The sequence below is a fragment of the Pongo pygmaeus genome, chromosome 5, assembly GCF_028885625.2.
Source record: "Pongo pygmaeus isolate AG05252 chromosome 5, NHGRI_mPonPyg2-v2.0_pri, whole genome shotgun sequence".
Classification (NCBI taxonomy): Eukaryota; Metazoa; Chordata; class Mammalia; order Primates; family Hominidae; genus Pongo; species Pongo pygmaeus.
In genome coordinates, this window is record NC_072378.2 from 82,515,174 (window position 1) to 82,539,135 (window position 23,962).

The window sequence follows — 23,962 nt, forward strand, 5'->3', positions numbered from 1 at the left end:
AACCTCTGCCTCTTGGGTTCAAGTGGTTCTCCTGTCTTAGCCTCCCAAGTAGCTGCGACTATAGGTGCACACCACCACACCCAGCTAATTTTTGTATTTTTAGTAGAGACGGGGTTTCACCATGTTGGTTAGGCTGGTCTTGAACTCCTGACCTCAAGTGATCCACCCACCTTGGCCTCCCAAAGTGCTGGGATTAGAGGAATGAGCCACTGCGCCTGGCCCCCTGTTGGCTTTTAAATGGACTCAAGTCAGTCTAACCCCACCTGCCTACCTTAAGTCAGCTTCCCATCCCCTTCCTCTCTGTTCTGCCCTTCACAGCCAAACTTCCTGAAACAGTGGTCCACACTTACTGTTTGTCATATCACCTCTCACTCACTGCTCACCCATTCCACCCCAGCTCCCATCCCAGGCACCCAAGATAATTCCTGTTAAAGTCACTAATAACCTTTATAATCTACATCCAATGCATGTTTTACATTCAACATCTTACCTGACCTCTCTCTCAGCAGCGTTTGACCACTTTCTCCTTCTTAAAGCAGTTTCCTCCCTTAGCCTCTAAAAAGCAACACTGTTGTTTTCCTCCTGTCTCACCACTCCTCTGTCTCCTCTCCAGACTCACCCTCCTTCAATTAGCCTATAAATGTGGGAGTTCTTCACTGCTCTGTCTTCAATTCTTTCTTCCTAAATAATCTTACCCATGCCGTTGGCTTCAGTTATGACCAATATGCAGATGACTCACAAATTTACAAATCCAGCCCCAACCTTTCATTTGAACCCCAGGTCTATATATTAACATTCTATTTGCTATTCTCTTTTGAACAACTCAAATGCACCTCAAACAACACGTATAAAAGTGAACCAATTATCTTCTCCCAAAACTTTATCTTCTTCCAATATTATCTATCCCAGTATATAGTGGCCCATTCCCCAAATCCAATCAATCATCAAGTACGCAATTTTACTTACTAAGTATCTCTCAAATCTATTGCAGCTACCATCACCCAGGTCCAAACTAAAATAATTTCTCTTAGGCTACTGCAATAGCTTCCTAGCTGATCTATCCAAATCCAACTACTCTCTAGATGGCTGTCAGAACAATCTTTCTGAAGCTTAAATTAAACCACCTCTTGCTTCTCTCTGGATAAAATGGTCAATTGGTTCTTATTGTTCTTAGGATAAAGACTAAATTCTTTCAAGTCCCTTTGGGTCCCTGAGTTGGTCTGTCTCTTCCCTACTCTATGCCTGTTTCTCTCTCTCTCTATTACAGCCACCCTGACCTTCCCGTCCCTTGTACTCACTGTACTGCCTCCCACCCCTTGCCTAGAAGTTCTTCACAGTAAACTCCTTCTCATCTTTCAGGCAGCAGTCAAGCATCAATTCTTTTTATTTTATTTTATTTTTTTTTTTGAGACGGAGTCTCGCTCTTGTTGCCCAGGCTAAAGTGCAATGGGGTGATTTCGGCTTACCGCAACCTCCGCCTCCTGGGTTCAAGTGTTTCTCCTGCCTCAGCCTCCTGAGTAGCTAGGATTACAGGCATGTACCACCACACCTGGCTAATCTTGCATTTTTAGTAGAGATGGGGTTTCTCCATGTTGGTCAGGCTGGTCTGGAACTCCCTACCTCAGGTGATCTGCTAGCCTTGGCTTCCCAAAGTGCTGGAATTACAGGCGTCAGCCACTGAGCCCAGCCCAAGCATCAATTCTTCATGGATTCCTATCCTGACCCAGTTGGTCTCTCTCTGATTTGTTCTCATAGCACCATTTATCTCCTCATCATAGCACTGATCAGTTTGCAGTTTTGCATTTACTTATTTTTCCTGCTAGATTGTAATAAGTCTGTGATACAAGGTCTCTTTTAGCTCAATATTAAATTCCTAATACCTAGCACAAGAGTACACATTTAATAAGTATTTGCTGAATGAATCAATGACCTTCTCTAATACCTGAGGTTGAAAACTTTTCTATTAGTTGTCCAGATTCTATGGATTCTTACAATTCAGCTTCTTTTGTCTAGTTTCATTGAAAATGCCTTAACCCTTTATACATAAATTTCCTACAGCAGCCTTGTAGGATGTAGCCTTAGCTTTAGCTTCTCTCCAGTTCACCTCTTACTACACAAAATTAACAGGATGCTAGGCTATATCTTCTTACAGGCAATCAAGATGGTAACAGGAAAGCGGAAGGACCACAAGGAAAGAGATTGTACAAGGAAAGGAAAGTTTGAAGCCACCCCATCTGAGAATGTTTGGCCTGGAGAGAGTAGCAGGTTACCTGAATCTCTGAAGAGCTATCATGTTCAAAAAATAGCAGCTCTGGAAGAGTGTCTAGGAAGCAGATTTCTCTCAAATAAAAGGAAGACCATTCTAACAACTAGAACTTCAGTGTAGTTGCTTTCCAAGTCATAACTTTGCCATAACCCAGTGGATTCAAGCACAATCTGGTGAAATGCGTATCACAGAGATTCTTAAATATCACGTCATATCACAGTGATTCTTAATTTTTTTTTCAGCTGTGGAACCCTTTCTTCCAAAAAACCCTCTTGAGTAGAGACTAATATTTGAAAGAAATAAATGTGAGCATCTCTACAGTAGGTGTCTGACCCCCACCCCACCTTCCCAAGCCCTCTGGGAGCCACATACTCTCCCATTAGCCAGAATCCACTATTTGAACAAGTGGATGCTTTTGCTGCCCAGCTCTTTTCAGTTTTTCCTGGAATAGGGGTGGAGTGGGGGTCAGTACCTCCTACCTTTTGTTCTATTTTCTTTAATTCAGTGAATGAATACTGTTCTCCATGAAAACCTGTTCCGTAGATGCTGTGGTTTGAATGTTTGTGTCCTCTCCAAAAGTCATTTCGAAACTTAATTCCCAATGCAACAGTATTTAGAGGTAGGGCTTTTGAGAGGTGATTAGACCATGATGGCTCTGCCCTCATGGATGAGATTAGCACCTTTTAAAAGGGCTGGTGGGCCAAGCGTGTTGGCTCACCCCAGTAATCCCAGCACTTTGGGAGGCCAAGGCAGGTGGATCACCTGAGGTCAGGAGTTCGAGACCAACCTGGCCAACCTGATGAAACCTCGTCTCTACTAAAAATACAAAAATTAGCTGGGCGTGGTAGCGGGCACCTGTAATCCCAGCTACTTGGGAGGCTGAGGCAGGAGAATCACTTGAACACGGGAGGCAGAAGTTGCAGTGAGCCGAGATTGCGCCATTGCACTCCAGTCTGGGCGACAGAGTGAGACTCTGTCACAAAAAAAAAAAAAAAAGGCTGGTGGGGGCTAGCTGGGCCCTTTTGGCCTTCCATCCCTTCTATCCTGTAAGAATATAGCAACAAGGCACCATCTTGGAAGCAGACATGGGGCCCTCACCAAACATCAGACCTGCTGGCACTTTGATCTTAGACTTCCCAGCCTCCAGAATCCAGATAAATACATTTCTGTTGTTTATAAATTATCTAGTCTCAGGTATTTTGTTATAGCGGCACAACAGACTAAGACATTAGCATTTATATAGATTTTGGTCTTTTGAATAAATGCTGGGGGTGTATTTACCATGTTGCCCTAACTTGACTGTAAGTTCCTTTTCGGCAAAATCTTTGTTCTCCTGCTTCAAAATCACTTATTAATACAGTACCAAGTATAGCAGGAGGTAATAAAAAAGAGAAAAAAGAAAAACTTAGACCTTTCTCATATGAAAGGTTAAGACAACTACTTCAGGTCTGACTCATAAAACTATCTCACATACGATTAGAAAACATAGAACAGAGAAGAAACAAATTTATATACAGATTTCCCTTCCATCCTCTACCCAATCCCAGTCCCCAAGCCATTTGTATTCTCACGGGTCATGATTATATTTGTCTCATATTTTTTCATCAAAAGAAAGAAACCAGATTCTCCTCAAGGAAGCAATCTGAAGAGAATAACTGCTTTTCATAGGACACCTGGAATTTCTAGTTAAAAAAAAAAGCTCACTTTTATTATATGTCTTATTTTCTGTCTCTTCTTTTATGATTACTACTGGATTCATGGATAATATAGGAATTTCAAATAAAACAAGTTTTAGTTTAGGCCATTGTACAGTCATGTGTCACTTAACAACGTGGATACATCCTGAGAAATGTGTTATTAGGCAATTTCGTCTTTGTGTGAACATCATGGAGTGTACTCAGACAAACCTAAGTGATACAGTCTATTATTCCTAGGCTACAGACCCATAGCACACATTACTGCATTGAATACTGTAGGCAACGGTAACACAATGGTAATTATTTATGTATCTAAATATATCTAAACACAGAAAAGGTACAGGAAAGATAGAGTATTATAATTTTATGGGACCACTGCCATATATGCAGTCAGTCATTGCAATGTCACTGTGCAGTTCATGACTGTACTTCCAAGTCTAAAGGAGATATTTGCCATTTACAAATGAAAGAAGTATGTGCTTAATTTGCTTAATAATGAATGGTCCCTAGATGTATAGATTTTGGTGATAATACTAACAGACAAATATGTGAAAAGTGATTTCAAGTGATGCATTTATATTTTTCCATAGGCACCTAACTACTTCTCTGTATCTTTAGAGTAATTTCCATTCAATAGATTCTTGTTCTAAGGAGCTAAGGCATTGGACTTCTAAAGAAAACCACATTTGTACCCATAAATTCTATCTATAACATCAGATATGAACATACTGTAAATCAGAAGTTTCTGCTACTGATGGTACAGATTAAGAGGCATAAATTTCACTGAATATAGTATAGTAAGCAGTATATTTTGGGGAGTAATCAAAAGTCCGACACATTCTAAACTACCAGGAGAATTTCTCTTGAGGAAAAATATACATTCATAGTGGCCTTTTCAGATCTCCTAATATTTTATGGTGAGAGACTACATGACACAATGAAAAGCACTGAATTTGAAATCAGGACAACCCAACTCTAATTCTGGTTTTGTCAGTAACACACTGACTAACTAAAGTTATTTCTCTTTTTTGTCCTCAGATTTCTCAATTGTAAAATGTAAGACTTGAACATTCATTTCTGAAGTTTAAGTATATCCCACGCTGCAAAGTCAATGTACCCAATTGGGATGCACTGACAATGTCACCTTGTGACTCCTAAGTGGGAAGTGGAATAAAAACTTACTTGAGATTGTTTAATAATTTTGTTTAATAATAATGTTCTTTAGGGTTTGGTGACACTTATCAATTCATTCATTCATTTACTCCAGCATCATATTCACACACTATTCAAATAAGTTAGCATAAAGTGTTTCAGCAGGTTACAGAACTATTAAATAATAGTCTTAGATACTCTGCTGGATATAAAATCAGCATAATTAACCTTTGTTTCTTTTGTTTTTAATCATCCAAAAAGACAATTTCCTCTAAATCTTCTCAAAACCACCCAATTTAATTTCCAAAGTTATTTCAGGCAATGACAGTCTCTGCCACATCAGGTGCAGGGTATCGGAATTAAGCAGAGTTTGGCAATGATGTCTTGGAAATGACACTAAAAGCACAGGCAACAAAAGCAAAAATAGAGAAATGGGACTATCTCACACTTAAAAACCTTTGTGCATCAAAAGACACAATGAACAAAGTGAAAAAGCAACCTCCAGAATGAGAGAACATTTTTGCAAATCACACATCTCATAAGGGATTATTATCCAGAATATAAAGCATTCCTACAACTCAATAACAAATTAAAAGGACTTGATTAAAAAGGGGCAAAGCACTTAAACAGAGATTTCTCCAAAAATGATATACAAATAACCAACGAACACGAAAGGATGCTTGATATCACTAATCATCAGAAAAATGCAAATTAAACCACAATGATATCACCTCACATCCATTACGATGGCTACTATTAAAAAAAAAAACAGAATAACAAGCGCTAGCAAGGATGTGGAGAAACTGGACTGCTTGTGTACTTTTGATAGGATTGTAAAACGCTGCAACTGCTATAAAAGACAGTATGAAGGTTCCTCAAATAATTAAAAATAGAACTATCACATAATCCAGCAAACCCACTTCTAGATATATATCCAAAAGAATTGAGACTGAGCATGGTGGCTCATGCACATAATCTCAGCACTTTGGAAGGCTGAGGCTTGGAGGATCGCTTGAGACTAGGGGTTTAAGACCAGCCTGGGCAACAAAGTAAGATGCTATCTCTCTTTTTTTTAATTAAAAGAAAAAAAAAAAATTGCAAACAGGGCCTCAAAGAGATATTTGCACACCAATGTTCACAGCAGCACTATGCAAAATAGCCAAGAGGTAGAAGCAACCGAAATGTCCACTGACAGATGAAAAGATAAGCAAAATGTGATATATACATACCATGGAATGATATTCAGCCTTTAAAAGGATGGAAATCCTGTCAGATACTACTATGTGAATAAAACTTGAGGACACCATGCTAAATGAAATAAGCTAGTCACAAGAAGACAAACACTATGATTCTGCTTACACAAGATATCAAAAAGTAGTCAATGTTGGCCGGGCACGGTGGCTCACACCTATAATCCCAGCACATTGGGAGGCTGAGATGGGTGTATCACTTGAGGCCAGGAGTTCGAGACCAGCCTGGCCAACACGGTGAAACCCCATCTCTACTAAAAATACAAAAATTAGCCAGGTATGATGGCTCACGCCTGTAATCCCAGCTACTTGGGAGGCTGAGACAGGAGAATCATTTGAACTTGGGAGGCAGAGGTTGCAGTGAGCAGAGATAGCACCACTGCACTCCAGCCTGGGTGACAGAGTGAGACTCTGTTTCAAAAAACAAACAAACAAACAAACAAAAAAAGTAGCCAATGTTATGGACTGAATTGTGTCCCTTCAAATTAAGAAGTTGAAGCCCTAACCCCAATGTCCCCGTATTTGGAGATAGGACCCTGCTTTTCCTGTATTTGGAGATAGGACCCCAGTGTCCCTGTATTTGGAGATAGGAGGTCACTAAGATTAAATAAGGTCATAAAGATGGGTCCCTAATCTAATAGGGCTGCTGTCCTTACCAGAAGAGGAAGAGACACAGGAGATCTCTCTCTCCTTTGACATGTGCAGGAGGAAAGGCCATGCAAGGACACAGAGAGAAAACAGCCATTTACAAGCCAGAAAGACAGCCCTCATGAGAAACCAACCCTTGATCTTGGACTTTTACCCTCTAAAATTAGACTTTTAGCCTCCAGAAAAAAATTAATGTCTGTTGTTTAAGGCATCTAGTCTGTGGTATTTTGCTATGGCAGCTCTAGTGAACTATAATATAGTCAAATTCATAGAAGTAGAAGGTAGAATGGTGGTGACCAGAGGCTGGGGTGAGTGGGAAAGAGGGTTATGGTTTAATGAGTATGGAGTTTCAGATTTGCAAGATAAAAATGTTCTGGAGATCTGTTTCACAACAACAGAATATACTTAATGCTACTGAAATATACACTTAAAAATGGTTAAAATGGTAAATTTTGTGTTACGTGCTTTTAAACATAATTTTTAAAATTAAGTAGAGTTTCAATTTTCCTGCTGAAATAAAGAAAAAAAGATAAGGAAATACTAGTTTACAAGTAAAGACAACTACTAATACTATTCTAGGACTATGAAATATATATGGGTGTGGTTACATTTGTTTTTATTTCATTGGGAAAAAATAACATATTTTTTAAACTGTCTTAAGCTAAAACAACACATCTATTTTAGAGGCAATATTTAGCAATATGTAGCAAAATAAAGAAACAAAATTCGTTTATAGTTTAGTCTCTATATTCTACTAAAGCTGAAAATAACATTTCATCATCATTTTTCCTTCAATATATTTTGTGAGAAAATGTTATTAATAATAGTCAAATGCAGAATTGTTCTTCTCAGCTCAAATTTCCACATTCCTAAGTTAGATATTTTATCCTTTGAAAAAGGTGGAAAGAACCACTACCAATACCAATACTAGGACTCGTGTAACTTACAAAGTGAAGAGAATTCAATTTTAGCTTCAAGAAAAAACACTTCTTTACTCCCTACTAATTGCATTCTCCTAAGTCTTTTTCTCCTAAAAATATAAAAACAAGGAGCTTGATAACTATGAAATTCTTCACCAGTATTTAATAAAAACAAATCTATTCTTCATATTTCCAATACAGAAAAAGAGAAGTATGACATAAACATTTATGGTTTTTGTCACTTATTCTGTTTATCCTAACAAAGTTAAAGTGGATTACATTTAATAGAAATTTTGGCTCACCGGGTGTGGTGGCTCATGCCTGTAATCCCAATATTTTGGGAGGTTGAGGTGGATGAATCACTTGAGCCCAGCCGTTAGAGATAAGTCTGTGCAACATGGCAAAACCCCATCTCTACAAAATATACGAAAAGTAGCTAGGTGTGGTGATGTGCACCTGTAATCCCACCTACCTGGGAGGCTGAGGTGGGAGGATCGCTTGAGCCCAGAAGATTGAGGCTGCAGTGAGCCGAGATTGACCCACTACACTCCAGCCTGGGTGACAAAGTGAGACCCTGTCTCAAAAAAAGTAAAAAAATAAGAAAAAAGAAATTTTGGCTCATGTGACAGTAAGATTTTCTTATTTGCTGGCCTAAATACAATTTCAAGAAAATCGTGGGCTATATAACACACAGAGGGAAAAGGCAGACACAGTTTGATTTCAGATGTCTTGATTAGGGTTTCTCAAATTTGGCACTATTGGCATTTGGGGTTGAAAAATTCTTTGTTGTGCACTGTAGGATGCTTAAGAGCATCCCTATTTACTAGACGCCAGTAGTTCCCCAAGTTGTGACAACTAAAAATGCCTCCAGACATTGCCAAATGTCTCCTGTGAGGCTAAATTACTCCCAGTCTAGAGCACATGAGGCCACAGGTGAACTGATGAATTGGCAGACTTAAACTACAGAAGTTAATATAGAGTCTAAAGCCAAAAAGTTAATATTTAGCATCTAAATGCTGATAACAAACTAAAAAATGTGATATATGAAATAAATTATTTCCCCAATACAAAATTGTGGAGCAGTAAAAAAACCGCTGGTGCTCACCAAGATGTGAAACACTGGCTGGAGTGGGCAGGAGGGGAGGATGAAAAACAATACACTTCAAAGTGTTGAGAGAGATGTGTGTCTATTGCTAGAAAGAAGAAACACTCTAAAAATATTACATGCCACTTTTTTGTGTATGCTCAAGGAAATAAAACCATAGTTACATTTTCTACTTTCCCCTTTTAGACTACCATCTGGCAATCCACACTTCCACTAGAAAAAAGTTCTAGCCAATTGGACTAAAATAGTTAATACACCACCCCATGTGCCAAAAACATGCCAGGAAGTCTACAGCTTGTTCAGTCACACCCAAAAAGAAAGACACTAATGTCCTTAAATGACAAAGTAAATAACTCACAGCATGTTTACCTACTTCTCTTCCTCCCTCGGGGGCACAGAGTCAAACAATAGCAGGAGGAAAAATAAAACAAAAGTAGTTATATGCAACAGGCAAACTAAAGTAACCAAACTAATTTATTAGATGTCTACTTGTCCCTAAGACATTTGGCGTTTAAAAAAATCTACTAATTGAATACAAGAGAACACATATGACTATAGTCACAATATTTCCAGTGTCAGAGGAATGTGTTAAGAATGAGTGAAGTATTAAGGCAGGTGCATCAAATTCTTATAATACTCTTCAGGAAAGGAAAGGTAAAGATTCTACATATAATGAATATAAAAATCAGCAAAATAACCACTTCCTTTTTCTTAATACTTGAAAATTGTCAAAAGACAAACTGGTACATCCATGCTAGTATACCCTGTGAGTTATCTTTCACTAATCCATACAGGCAGGCTATGGTAACAAGAACCTAGTTACCAATAGGTAAATAATGATTACCAAATATTACAAAGATAAGCAGAAAACCATGCACCACTGCATAAACACTAATTGTATGCTTTGAGCACTTTTATAAGTACTCATCTAGCTGAGCAAGACAGAGATGGTCCTGGTTCACATGAAGTTTACATTTCAGGGCAGGAATTCCAATGAAATAATCAAATATTTGGGAAATGCACCACCATGAAAGAGAGGTACCAAACTCAACCTTTGTTTTCAAAAACAGAAGAGCCAACACCCAAGGAAAACATTAATAGAGAAAAAACAAGACTTTAAGTAAAAATATTATTCTCACAGAGATTGAGCAAATACTGTATCTGTAAAAAGAGATTGTGACATAAGAGAAAATTTTGAGTGAGCGCTCACATTTAAACACATCTGTATAAAATCTTAGAAAGCCAAGGATAAAAAGAAAATCCTAAAGGTTTTTGGAGAGACAGAATAGGTATAATAAATTTTCAGATATTCACAGATTGACTATAGTACAAGGTTAAAAGAAGTGTTAAAGAGTATACTTCATCAATTAAAAAATCAAAGAATACTGAGTGAAAAAAATCACAAAAAGAGAACATATCAAATAATACCCTATCTTTTTAAGGAAGTATTTATAATAAAGATACAAAACATTCATGGTCATGATGCATGAGAGTAGACAAATGGAGGAGGGCTTCAGCTTAATATTTCTTTAAGAAATATAACCATCATATCATCAGAATCACAAAGGATCCAACATAGGAAAGGGAGGAGGTTGGGGAGGGAGCAAGAAGACAAACATGAATCTCCAAGTCTGCCCTTGTTCCAGTGAACAGTATGAATACTAATTAAATCTAAATATTGACAGTTAAAAAAATAGTAAATTTAAATGTGTATTAAAATTTTAAGGTTAATCACAAATAATCATTTTGAAATAAATAAAAAAGTTATTTTTTGCTTCCAAATCATCGGAAGAAAGAAATGACACAGAGAGGGCAACCAATCTAAAAGACAGCAAACTATGTCCAAATTCATCAAAATTACAATAAATGTGAATAATTAAATTCATTATTAAAATAGAAGGACTCTCCTACTGGAGTTTTAAACTATCCAGCTATACGCAGTTCATAAGGTATATCTTAATGCAATATACACTTGATTAAACGACATAAGACAGGTGAAAATAAACACAAAAAGAACAAATGAACAATTTTTTAAAAAGTAAATATAGCAATATTAATCATCAGGCAAATGTATTAGTAAGGGTTCTCTAGAGGGATGGAACTAATAGAACAGATATATACATATAAAGGGGAGTTTATTGAGGAGTATTAACTCACATGATCAAAAGGTCCCACAACAGGCCATCTGTAAGCTGAGGAGCAAGGAAGCTAATCTGAGTCCCAAAGCTGAAGAACTGGAGTCCAATGTTCAAGGGCAAGAAGCATCCAGCATAGGAGAAAGATGTAGGCTGGAAGGCAAAGCCAGTCTAGTCTTTTCATGTTTTTTTCTGCCTGCTTTATATTCCAGCCATGCTGGCAGCTGATGAGATGGTGCCCACCCAGATTAAGGGTAGATCTGCCTTTCCCAGCCCACTGACTCAAATGTTAATCTCCTTTGGCAATACCCTCACTGACACACCCAGAGTCAATACTTTGCATCCAGTCAAGTTTATACTTAGTATTAACCATCACAAGTCGACCCCTTGTCAACTTGAACCCATACACATCTCCTGAGATCATACATAATCTTCAAATAAAAACAATAATAAGGTCATAATTATGCCTAACATAATACAACTATCCTTCATACAACGGAAATGCACCAATCCCCAACCCTCTATTCCATAAAGTTAACAATACTTAAAAGCTGATATGAAGTCAATAAACTTTATGTCACATGATAAAGGAAAAAAGGAAATAAGATGAAGATATTTTCTTAGTACAAGTGTATACATGCACAAACGTGTTTTTAACAAAAGAAGAAGGAAATGCTCACGACACATTCCTTGTTTCTGCAACTGGTCACCTGGTCATAGCTGGTATTGATGACTACCTCCTTCTACTACCCAGCCTGTATTCCCTTTGCCTTCAGCAAGCACCTCAGCAGGTTGTGGTTTTTTTCCTGGTAGAGTGAACCAAACTTTCACTCCTGAAGGGTCTGGGTCATTTCTAGCCCTGCCTGGATTGAGCTGTTGTAGTTTCCCATTGACCTTAATCACAGGGCAAGGTAATACTAAGAGATGCCCTAATGGATCTCCTGTATTTCTTGCATACTCTTCCTTACTTCCATTGTGGAGTAGTAGACTGATTTCATCTTGACAGTCCAGGTCAATCACCCCGGCCAATCCTGTTACTCCCTTCTTAGCCTGTTGACTTAAAGGTAGGAGGAGTCCAAAGTGCCCAAGTGGCAATCTTAACTTCCAGTTTAATGGAATCGTTGTTTTGTCTCCTGGTGGCAGTGTTGCTCCCGCTGGAACTAAGACCTCTAGGCCAGTGGAAAGTAATGTTGTGGGAAGAGGAAGCAAAAATTTTGCTAGTGGATGGATCACTAGGGGTGATGGTGAATGGTGCCACTTCCACTTCCACCCCTCAATTCCTGGACCCATGAATCCTGGCTATGGAGAAACACTACCATATATCGGATGCTGATTCAGAGCATACACAGCCTTCTGGAGAACTTTGCCCCAGCCCTGCAAAGTATTGTTACCTACTTGCTGTTGTAATTATGACTTCAAAAGGCCATTCCACTGTTCTATCCAGCTGCTTCAGGATGATGGGGAACACAGTAAGATCAGTGAGTTTCATGAGCATGAGCCCACTGCTGCACTTCATTAGCCATAAAGTGAGTGCCTTAGTCAGAGGCAATGCTGTGTGGAATACCATGATGGTGGATAAGGCATTCCATGAGTTCACAGATGGGAGTCTTGCAGAAGCATTGTGTGTAGGATAGGCAAATCCATATCCAAAGTGTCTGTTCCACTGAGGACAAACCTCTGCCCTTTCCATGACGGAAGAGGTCCAATATAATCAACCTGCCACCAAATAGCTGGCTGATCACCCCAAAAAATGGTGCCATATCAAGGGCTCAGTGTTGGTCTCTGCTGCTGGCAAATTGGGCATTCAGCAGTGGCCATAGCCAGGTCTGCCTTGGTGAGTGGAAGTCCATGTTGCTGAGCCCATGCATAACCTCCATCCCTGCCACCATGGCCACTTTGTTCATGGACCCATTGGGCAATGACAGGGGTGGCTGGGGAAAGAGGCTGAGAATGAGTCGTCCTATCCACTTGATTATTAAAATCCTCCTCTGCTGAGGTCACCCGTTGGTAAGCTCTCACATAGGATACAAATATCTTTACAGTTTTTGACCACTCAGAGAGGTGGATCCACATAACTCATCCCCTAATTTCTTTGTCACCAATTTTTCAATCATGCTTCTTCCAAATGTCTGACCATGTCAAACCATTGGCTACAGCCCACAAATCAGTATATAATTGCACATCTGGCCATTTCTCCTTCCATCCAAGGTGCACTGCTCCCAGTTCTGCCCACTGGGAAGAGTTCCTTTCACTGCTGTCATTCAAGGATGTCCTAGAAAGGGGCTGTAGTGCTGCAGCTGTCCACTTTCAGGTGGTATCCGCATATCGTGCAGAACTGTTTGTGAACTAGGCCCTAGTCTTCTCTTCCTCTGTCAACTGATCATAGGGAACTCCCCATGAGGCCACTGGTGTAGGCTGGGGAAAAGATGGCAGGGTGGCAAGAGTGGAGACCATGGGCATTTGAGCCACTTCCTCATGTAACTTACTTGTGCCTTCAGGACCTGCTCGAGCCCAATCATGCATATACCACTTCCATTTGATGATGGAATGCTGCTGTGCATGGCCCACTTTATGGCTATATGGGTCAGAAAGCACCCAGTTCATGATAGGCAGTTCAGGTCACATGGTGACTTGATGATTCATAGTCAAATATCCAGTTTTCACCAAAGCCCAGTAACAGGCTAAGACCTGTTTCTCAAAAGGAGAATAGTTATCTGCAGAAGATGGCAGGGCCTTGCTCCAAAATCTTGATGCCTCCGCTAACAGCAGAGGCCCCCTTATGGGGGCCTGCCAAAGGCTCCAACAGCATCCCTAACTGCCAATGACACCTCAAGCACCACTGGATATGCTGGGTTATATGGTCCAAGTGGCAGAGCAGCTTGCATAGCAGCCTGGACCTGTTGCAGAGCCTTCTCCTGTTCTGGACCCCACCCAAAACTGACAGCCTTTTGGGTAACTCAATAAATAGGCCAGAGTAACAAGCCCAAATGAGAGATGTGTTGCCTCCAAAATCCTACTAGGCCTACCAGGCATTGTGCCTCTTTGTTGGTTGTAGGAGGGGCCAAATGCAGCAACTTTTCCTTCACCTTAGAAGGAATATCTCAACAGGCCCCATACCACTGGACCCCTGGAAATTTTACTGAGGTGGAAGTTCCCTGAATTTTAATCGGATTTATTTTCCATCCTCTGGCACGCAAATCTCTCACCAATAAGTCCAGTGTGTTTGCTACTTCTTGATCACTGGATCCAATCAGCATAATGTCCTCAATGTAACAAACCAGTGTGATATCTTGCAGAAGGGAAGTGATCAGGGTTTCTCCAAATAGGATTATGACACAAAGACGGACAGTTGATATACCCCTGAGGTAGGAAAATAAAGGTATATTGCTGGCCTTGCCAGCTGAAGGCAAATTGCTTCTGGTGGGACTTACGGACACGAGTGGAGAAAAAGGCATTTGCCAAATCAATGACTGCATACCAAGTACCAGGAGATGTCTTAATTTGCTCAAGCAATGAAACCACATCTGGTACTGCAGTTGCAACTGGAGTCACCACTTGGTTACACTTACAATAATCCACTGTCGTTCTCTAAGATCCATCTGTCTTCTGCACAGGCCAAATAAGAGAGTTGAACAGGGATGTGGTAGGAATCACCAACCCTGCGTCTTTCAAGTGGTGGCACTAATTTCAGCAGTCCCTCCAGGGATGCAATATTGGTTTTGATTTACTATTTTTCTAGGTAGAGTCAGCTCTAATGGTTTCCATTTGGCCTTTCCCACCATTATGACCCTCACCCTACAGTCAGGGAGCCAATGTGGGGGTTCTGCCAGTTGTTAAGTATCTCTATGCCAATTTTGCATTCTGGCACTGGGGAAATGACCACAGGATGAGTCCAGGGACCCAATGGACCCACTGTAAGTCAGACCTGAGCTAAAACTCTATCAATTACCTGACCGCCATAAGCCCCTATTTTAACTGGAGGACCACAATGATGTTTTGGGTCCCCTGGAATCAACGTCCGCTCAGAGCCAGCGTCCAGTAGTCCCTGAAATGTCTGATCATTTCCCTATCCCCAGTGAACAGTTAGCCTGGTAAAAGGCTGGATTTCTCCTTGGGGAAGGATGGGAGAAAGATTCACAGCATAAATTGTCAGTAGTGTAGAGGGGTCCTTCCTCAAGGGGACCCGGCCTCCCCTTCATTCAAGGGGTTCTGGGTCTGTAAACTGGCTCAAGTCTGGAAATTGATTGAGGGACTGTGATTCTCTGCTTTTATAATTCAAATTAGTCTGGAAGTTCTCTGCTTATATAATTAAGTAGGAATGCAGTAGGCTTCCTATCACTTCTAGGAACATCTTAATTAGCTAATGCCAGAGCTCGACACGAGTCAGATTATTCTGATTGCTGCTTTGCCTCTTCTGTCCATTACAGTAGTATGCCCACCTTGCCTTTGACAGCTGAGTGCCACCACTTGGCCCCTGCCACCTCGGGATCCAATTATTCCAATTGTATTTAGATTTTGTAGTTGAGTGACTGCAGTTCCCACTGTTAGATCTGATATACAGAGACAGGCAATTACAGGCTCTTCAAAGATGAAGGTGCTGCCTTCACAAATCTATTTCGCAAAGCATTCGTCAAGGGTACACCTTCTGGACCCTCCCAGCTGGGATGAGTAGGTCTAGAGAGACTAATCCACTCCACCATCCCAATCTCCCTAAGCCTTTGGATCCCTTCCTCTACATTAAACCAAGAGAGATCAGGCATTTCCAGCTCACTCACAGTGGGCCATTTTTAATCCATATTTTAGCTAACCAAGCAAATAAACTATTAGAACCTTTTGTAACTCCCCAAGCTGCAACATTAAATGCAGAGTCCCTAATTAGTGGGCACAAATCAATAAATTCAGGCTGATCCAACTCTATGTTCCTTCCACCATTATCCCACACCCTTAGTATCCATTCCCATGTCTGTTTTCCAGATTTCTGTTTATATACATTAGAAAACTCAAGCAGTTATTTTCGAGTGTAACACACCTCCTCATAGGTCACACTGTCAACCTCACCTCTAGGGGCCTGCCGGGACTTTAGTCCAGTTATAGGTCTAGAAGCAAACAGAGGTGTTGGGGGTGGCTCCTGAGGAGAATCAACATTATCTTGCCTGGCAACTGCCTCAGGGGAGGCCATCAGGGGAGGCCTGTTGCCTCAGGCAGTAAAGGGTGTATCTTCTCAGACAAAGGAGGAAAGGTTGATGACAGCATGGATTGGGGAGGGGATGTTGCCACTACTGGGGGTGGGGAAGCTGTTTCTTCTGGCAAGAAAGGTTCATTGGAGTTTACAAGCTCAGTGTCCCCAGCTTCATCAGGGTCCTCCCACACGTCCCCATTCCAAATTGCAGGGTCCCATTTTTTCCCAATTAATCCCTTCACTTTAACAGTAGACACCTGGCGAGGCTGTGCATACACTTTTCATTGCAGGTCAGCCACTCACATGATAAATCTTGTGTCTGATTTTCCACAATTTCAACTCTTTCTCTACAGGAGATAAGATTCTCACTCAAGGCCATCTTAGCAGATTTGAGGCTCAGTATCTGTTTCTGAAGCTGGGAGTTAGAATCCCTGAGTTCATCATTTTATTTCATCACTTTGTCCAGTGAACTTAGGAGCAACCGACCAACTTCATTATGTTCCTTGATACAGTCAAAGGCATTATGTATAGAGTCACTAAATTCCTTGCCTCTCATGAGCGGTGAATCAGGAGTGTCAAATGTATTTATTTTGCATAACTCTCTATATAGTTCATGCCAAGGACTATCAGTGTTCTCCATGCTATCAGAAGTAGAGTCCTTAGCATTTTTGGATGTAATCACATTAATCAGCCAACTCCAGAAACCTCAAAACCAACGAAAGAACTCCATCCTTAATATGCTGTTCCTCTAGAACCACTCCTGGCACCAAAATCTGTATTAGTCAGGGCTCTCTAGAGGGACGGAACTAATAGGATATATAGACATATATATGTAAATCTTTATATATATGTATATAAATCTTCATATATATAAAGCCATATATAAATCTTCATATATAAATATATAAATCTTCATATATATAAAGATATATATAATATAAAAGATCATATTAACTCACACAATCTCAAGGTCCCATAATAGGCCATCTATAAGCTGAGGAGCAAGGAAGCCAGTCCAAAACCCAAAGCTGAAGAACTTGGAGTCCAATGTTCAAGGGCAAGAAGCATCCAGCACTGGAGAAAGATGTAGGCTGGGAGGCTAAGCCAATCTAGTCTTTTCATGTTTTTCTGCCTGCTTTATATTCCAGCCATGCTGGCAGCTGATTAGATGGTGCCCACCCAGATTAAGGGTGGGTCTGCCTATCCCAGCCCACCGACTCAAATGTTAATCTCCTTTGGCAACACCCTCACAGATACACCCAGGACCAATACTTTGCATCCTTCAATCTAATCAAGTTGATGCTTAGTATTAACCATCACAGCAAATTAGAATGAAATAAAAACTAGCATTAAATTGAAGAAGAGCAAAATCTCCTATTGATAGTATATTGAATTAGTTGTCATGCCACAAACTTTTATTCCTCTAATAACACAGCTTTAAAATACATAATGTGAAAACTAGTATCAAAACAGAAGAAAATTACTTACATAATCATAAGATTCAACATACCTGTCACAAAAGTCCACATTTTAATAAACAGAAAAGATGAATATAAAGGGTTTTAATAAATTTGATGATATAAACCTAAATATATAAAGATACACACAAACACACACATCAAAAGACAATATAATCAATGTACAGCTTACTAGTTGACTATGCATAAGGGCACACACACACACAAAAAAACCCAAGCCCTCAAAAAGAGTCTCAAAAGCATAAAACTGAGATGCATCCATTGAACATGCCTCAATAAAATATAAGGATAGTGTCAAGTAAATCTGTTTCCTTTAGAATCACATCAGATAGGCAAAAATCTAAATGGAAATTTGGGTGAGAATGCAGGGTAATGGACATTTATAAAAACTTCAGGTGGGAATATAAATTCATGATGCCTTTTTACAAAATACTTTGATATTACCTCTCAAAATTTTAAATGTCCATACCCTTTGACTCAACAATTGTACCTCTAGAAATTCCTCTAATATAAAAAACTTATAATCAGAAAACAAACATACAAGATTACACACTAATTATAACAGCAAAAAAGTAACAAACCAAATATCCATTAAAAGAAAACTGGCTAAAAAATTTATAGTACCTCCATTTCATAAAATGTCAAGCACTGACAATGGAAAGAATCTCTAAGACACAGGCTTTTTTTAAGTGTAAAAAATACACATGTTTAGGTGCAAAATGAATAGAAAAGGAAGTGGAAGAGTACACAACAAACGTTTTACTTCTGGAGCGGGATATAATTTTACCTTGTATATGTCTCTTAGTGTTTGAATATTTTATGACTGGTACTACTTGCATAAGAAACGTAATTAATTTTTTCAATGTCTTATTTACTTTCCAGAAAAAGACTAAGATCCTTCCGTTCTTAGGACAAATTTGATCAAACCCATCTGAGAGTACAGGACTGGTACAAACTTCGATTCTGTTACAATAAAAATAACCTGCTGTTTCCTTTTCTGGGAATGATCTTCCATCAGATATGGCTCACCACTTCACTTCCTTCAAGTTACCTGCTTAAATATCACCTTATCTAAGGAATCTTCCCTGACTTTGCAATATAAAATGACAACATCCTACTCCCATCCTACCCCTCGCCAACTACCTTACCTTGCTTAATTTTGCACTAGAGTGATTTACTACCAGTGTCTTAGTGTGCTTATCTTTAAAGTGGGGATGATAACGGTACCTACCACACAGGTTGTTGTTAGGCTTAAATGAGCTTCGAGTTCTTAGATGAGTGCCTGACACATAGTAAGAGACGTAAGAATGGGTTTTGTTTATGGTCTGCCTTCCCCCTATTAGAACAACAATGCTAAGAGGTAGGGGCTGGGGTTTGTTCATTATTGTATCCTGATGCCTGGAAAGTGCTTATTGGTAAATATTCATCACTGTTGAAGTCTGATTTAGTACTGCAGCCATATGTACAGACAGCTTAGATTACAAGATAAAAACAAAAATTTTTGGTAAAAGCAAGCTTTCTGCATATTAACATGAATCATCTGTAATAATTCAACCTATTTTAAACATATAATATTTGGCAGTATTGGCTCCTAGAAGCTTCAAGTAGGGAAATGGTATAGTGGCATTTAATTCATTCATTTCTTAACACCAACATGACAACAAAAGCTAAAACATAATGTGGAAAGAGAAAACAAATGCACAACTTACTTTTCATTCCTGCTTTTGATGCATGGCTGGTAGAGGACCTTGACAGCACTCCAGGCAGAACTAGAATCGGCTTTCAATGTATCTTCCAACAAGGGGAATTTTTTTATATATTTGGAATTTCTCAAAGATTCAATCACCAAACTGTCTGAATTTAAAAGCCACAGCTAAAGATGTGAAGAGAAAGTCCAAGTATAAGAATATTGTCACCTTATCCATATCTTATGACTTTTCAAAAACAAAAAAGAGACTATGAAAATACCAGAAAAAATAAATATGAGAATCATGTACATAATTTTAAAGTTGGGTAGGCCTTTCAAAACATAACACTTGGTAAAGCAACTGACATAAAGTTAAAAAAAAAAAAAAAAAAGGACAACTGACTCAGAGAAAATATGCATAAGTAACAAAGTTATTATCTATAATACACAGAGCTTCAGTAAGGGGGTAAAACAGCCCAAGAGAAATACAGGCAAAGAATATGAACAGAATTAACAGAAGAAATAAATGATAAACATATATTAGAATCTTAATGTAACTAATAAATGTAAAATTTTGTGCCACCATTTTTCATTTACCAGATTGGCAAATATAAAAGGATTGATAACATCTAGTTCAGAAAAGGGGTTTGAAGTGGGCATTCCAATACACTGCTGGTGGGAGAGTGTTTTGGGATTTGGATGCATGTGATTCACTGAGGGAAAACTCACAGGAGAAAGGAAGTGAAGGAAATGGGATAAGGCAGGGGAAAGAGCTAGTTAAGGATATAGAATCATCTGGAGTCTGGTTTCAGCCTGATCCATGGGGGAGTTCTACAGCATGAATCCCACCTACAGAGTTTGTTCTACCTTGAGATAAGAGTCCCTAGCTTTCTGTGCCCCAGGATCAAATCACTGGCAGCGGGCTGACCAAGAAGGGGTGAGTCAGGGAGGTGGGACTGCGGCGGACAGGTAACTTCTGGACAAGGCAACATCTGTCATCTAAAGAGGAAGTCTGTGGAGAAGGGGGCAGCTGTGAGCCATTATCAGCCAACACTGTCAGCAGCTGGGAATGGGTGCATCAACCCAGTATGGGGTCTGGGTGGCACACCAAGAATGCCCACTATAAAAGATAAATTAGTACAACTTTTTTGCAAGGTGATAATTATCTGAGTTTCAAATACACAAATTCTAATAGTATATTACATTAGAAAGACCCATTTCTAAAGAATTACTAAAAGACACAGGCAAAGATTATTTTCATTGCAGTTCAGTCTTATTAGCCATAAAGCAAAATTTCAGTCATTAAAGAGCCAGACCTATATTTAAACTAATAAAAACAATCCTCATGATACATACTGTGAAGCAAGCAGGTTGCAGAAAAACGCTAATCATGTGATACTGTTTTTTTTTTTTTTTTTTACAAATAGACAAACACCTGTGAGTGTACATATATATAGTCGTATATGGAAAGAATAAAAATAATGAAGTACACATATCAGACTGTTAATACTGATTGCTCCCTGAAGAGTATGATATAGCAAGGCAGGAAAGGGAACACTTTATGTTCTTCATGTTTCCTGATTGTGTTTCAAGAATATTTTACTTTTATAAAAAAGAAAAATCTAAATATATGTTAGAAAGTTTCAGAAGTTCCTACTCCCGATTTTCAATTTGAAATCTTACAATAAAAGAAAAAGTAAAACTGATTTTAGAAAACTGTGAGGTATATTTAGTATCAAAATCAGTCAGAAAATATTTTAGGTTTTCATAGAAATTATCTGCAATTAGAAAAGCATAGTGTCCCCATAATGGATGGCCAGCTACAGAGTCACACCTAACAGCAACTTCAGGCCCTTCCCTCCTTTTTGTTACTATGTTTCCCTATTAGCTTTTTAGTTTCATGAAGGCATTTGTGTTCTACCTTGAGCACCTGGAACAGCGTCTTTCATATAAGAAGTGCTCCATACATGTTTACTGGTTGAATAAAATAGTTGTAGAAGCAGAGAAGATACTTGGGTTATGATTCTTGGTTATCCAGATAAATGCTCAAAATTTGCTTCTGCAGGACACTGTTTTTAATAGAGGTAGTGTAATATTAGGCTCTAGTGGTACATGCTGGGATGATTGTTAGCCACAGAGCCTCTTCCTCAAAAATTGCCACTGTTTCTCAAATATCACAGAATCAGAGGCACTTAAAAACAACAGAAGAAGGCCAAGCATGGTGGCTTATGCCTGTAATCCCACTATAATCCCAACAGTTTGGGAAGCCAAAGTGGGAGGATTACCTCAGCCCAGGAGTTCGAGACCAAGCTGGGCAACACAGTGAGACCTCGTCTCCACAAAAAATTAAAAAATTGTCTGGGATGGTGGAGTAGACCTGGAGTCTCAGCTATTCAGAAGGCTAAAGGGAGGATCACTTTAGCCTGGGAAGTCGAGGCTATGGTAGGCCATAATCATGCCACTGCACTCCAGCCTGTGTGATAGAGTAAGACCTTGTCTCAAAAAAACAAAAAACAAACAGGAGCAATAGGACATATTCTAAACATAAGAGTACTAAATAGGAAAAAAAAAAAAAAAAAAAGTGAGACAGAATAGTATTATAGTGACCAAAAAAAAGCCATTACAAACTAAGAGTAAAAAACTTGATTTTGGCCAGGCGTGGTGGCTCATGCCTGTAATCCCAGCATTTTGGGAGGCCAAGGTGGGTGGATCACGAGGTCAGGAGATCGAGACCATCCTGGTTAACATGGTGAAACCTCGTCTCTACTAAAAAAATACAAAAAAATTAGCCGGGCGTGGTGGCAGGTGCCTGTAGTCCCACCTACTTGGGAGGCTGGGGCAGAAGAATGGCGTGAACCCAGGAGGCTGAGCTTGCAGTGAGCTGAGATCACGCCACTGCACTCCAGCCTGAGCAACAGAGTGAGACTCCATCTAAAAAAAAAAAAAAAAAAAAAAAACCCTGATTTTGTGGTATGAGCTTCTAAATAGCAGGAATCAGGATTTTACTCTGTATCCCTACTACCTAGTACATAGAGGCACTTGATCATCTGTTATTCAATTAAAGGAGTTTGATTTATGAATTAAACTGATATTAACTTTTTTATTTTTTTTTTAAGGTGGAGTCTTGCTCTGTCACCCAGGCTTGAGTGCAGCAGCACCATCTTGGCTCAATGCAACCTCCACCTCCCGAGTTCAAGCGATTCTCCTGCCACAGCTTCCTGAGTAGCTGAGACTACAGGCGTGGGCCACCACGTCAGGCTAATTTTTGTATTTTTAGTAGAGATGGGGTTTCCCCATGTTGGCCAGGCTGGTCTCGAACTCCTGACCTCAAGTGATCTACCCGCCTTGGCCTCCCGAAGTGCTGGGATTTCAGGCATAAGCCATGGTGCCCAGCCTGATATTAACATTTTTAATCACTTATTTTCCACACCTGAGAATTAAGAAAAAAGAATGAAAAAACTAAAGAATTCTGAGACCTTGGATTCCTAGGCTACAAAAAGCTGGATAAAATAATTTCTTACCAAGATATACACTTTGTCGTCCTGACCTTGAATCATGAATCTAAAAGTGCTTCTAGCAGAGGAGAGCTGCACCAGACACTGGGCAATCACGCTCTGGACAAACCGAGGCCTGTTTGAACAGAAATCAATTTTTACAATGTGTGTCTCATAGTAACTCTAACCGGCAAGATAAGCAAAAAATACACACAGGGTACCTAAAAGGCAGAGATATCCACATGCCAGACTTTTCTATGTACTGCTCATTCCCTCACAATCTGCACTGATGTGGATTTTAATATATTTTAATGTATTCAGGTTTGCTCCATTCTTCTTAAAACCTATTCTCCAATCCTTGATACACTTTCCACGCCAAACCTAACTATTCACCCCTACTGAATAAAAAAATACCATGTTAGAACAAGTCAATACTCCATTTGTGCTGTAGCAGATTAAACAGAGAATAACTAACTTACAAAAGAAGGCAAGAAATTTCCTTCCAAACATCAGACAGTATTGTCTACATTTTCTTCCATTTGGATCTCCCTAAAGGGTCAGCTCTGAGGTACAGAATCAAAGTATTTACATAAGGATAATTTCAAGGCTATACTCAGATTGCCATAATTTTTGGATACCAACAAATAAACTGGAATAAAGACATATCATGGTTAACTTGTTTGCAAACTAAAGCATCAAAGAAATAAAAACACTAATAGATTTAGTGGCTAAGCACCATGTTTTTAAAACACAGGAGTCATTTGAAACTGACCCATGTTTCAAATTTTAAATAATTCAAATTAAAACCAGAAATTATTCAAAAAACTTATTGGTGACTGGGTGATAAGATTGTAGATATCTGGCACATGGAAATAAGCATAGAAAACTTTCAGAATTAGAAGATTTATAAGAGCACATTTGTCTACAGCACTATATGATCAAAACATTTTT

The 23,962-nt window shown here is 39.3% G+C and overlaps 1 protein-coding gene across 7 annotated transcripts in view; it reads right to left on the reverse strand.

Moving 5' to 3' along the window:
• The window catches only part of UBE3D (ubiquitin protein ligase E3D), a 185,922-nt gene that overhangs the window by 125,006 nt on the left and 36,954 nt on the right, over positions 1-23,962 (reverse strand). For all 7 annotated transcript variants that reach the window (XM_054492809.2, XM_054492810.2, XM_054492817.2 and 4 more), the window contains 2 exons: positions 23,039-23,147; positions 19,540-19,703 (listed from right to left, as the gene is read on the reverse strand). In XM_054492809.2, coding sequence (XP_054348784.1) covers positions 19,540-19,703; positions 23,039-23,147 — 273 coding nt within the window. The remainder of the gene's footprint in view (positions 1-19,539; positions 19,704-23,038; positions 23,148-23,962) is intronic.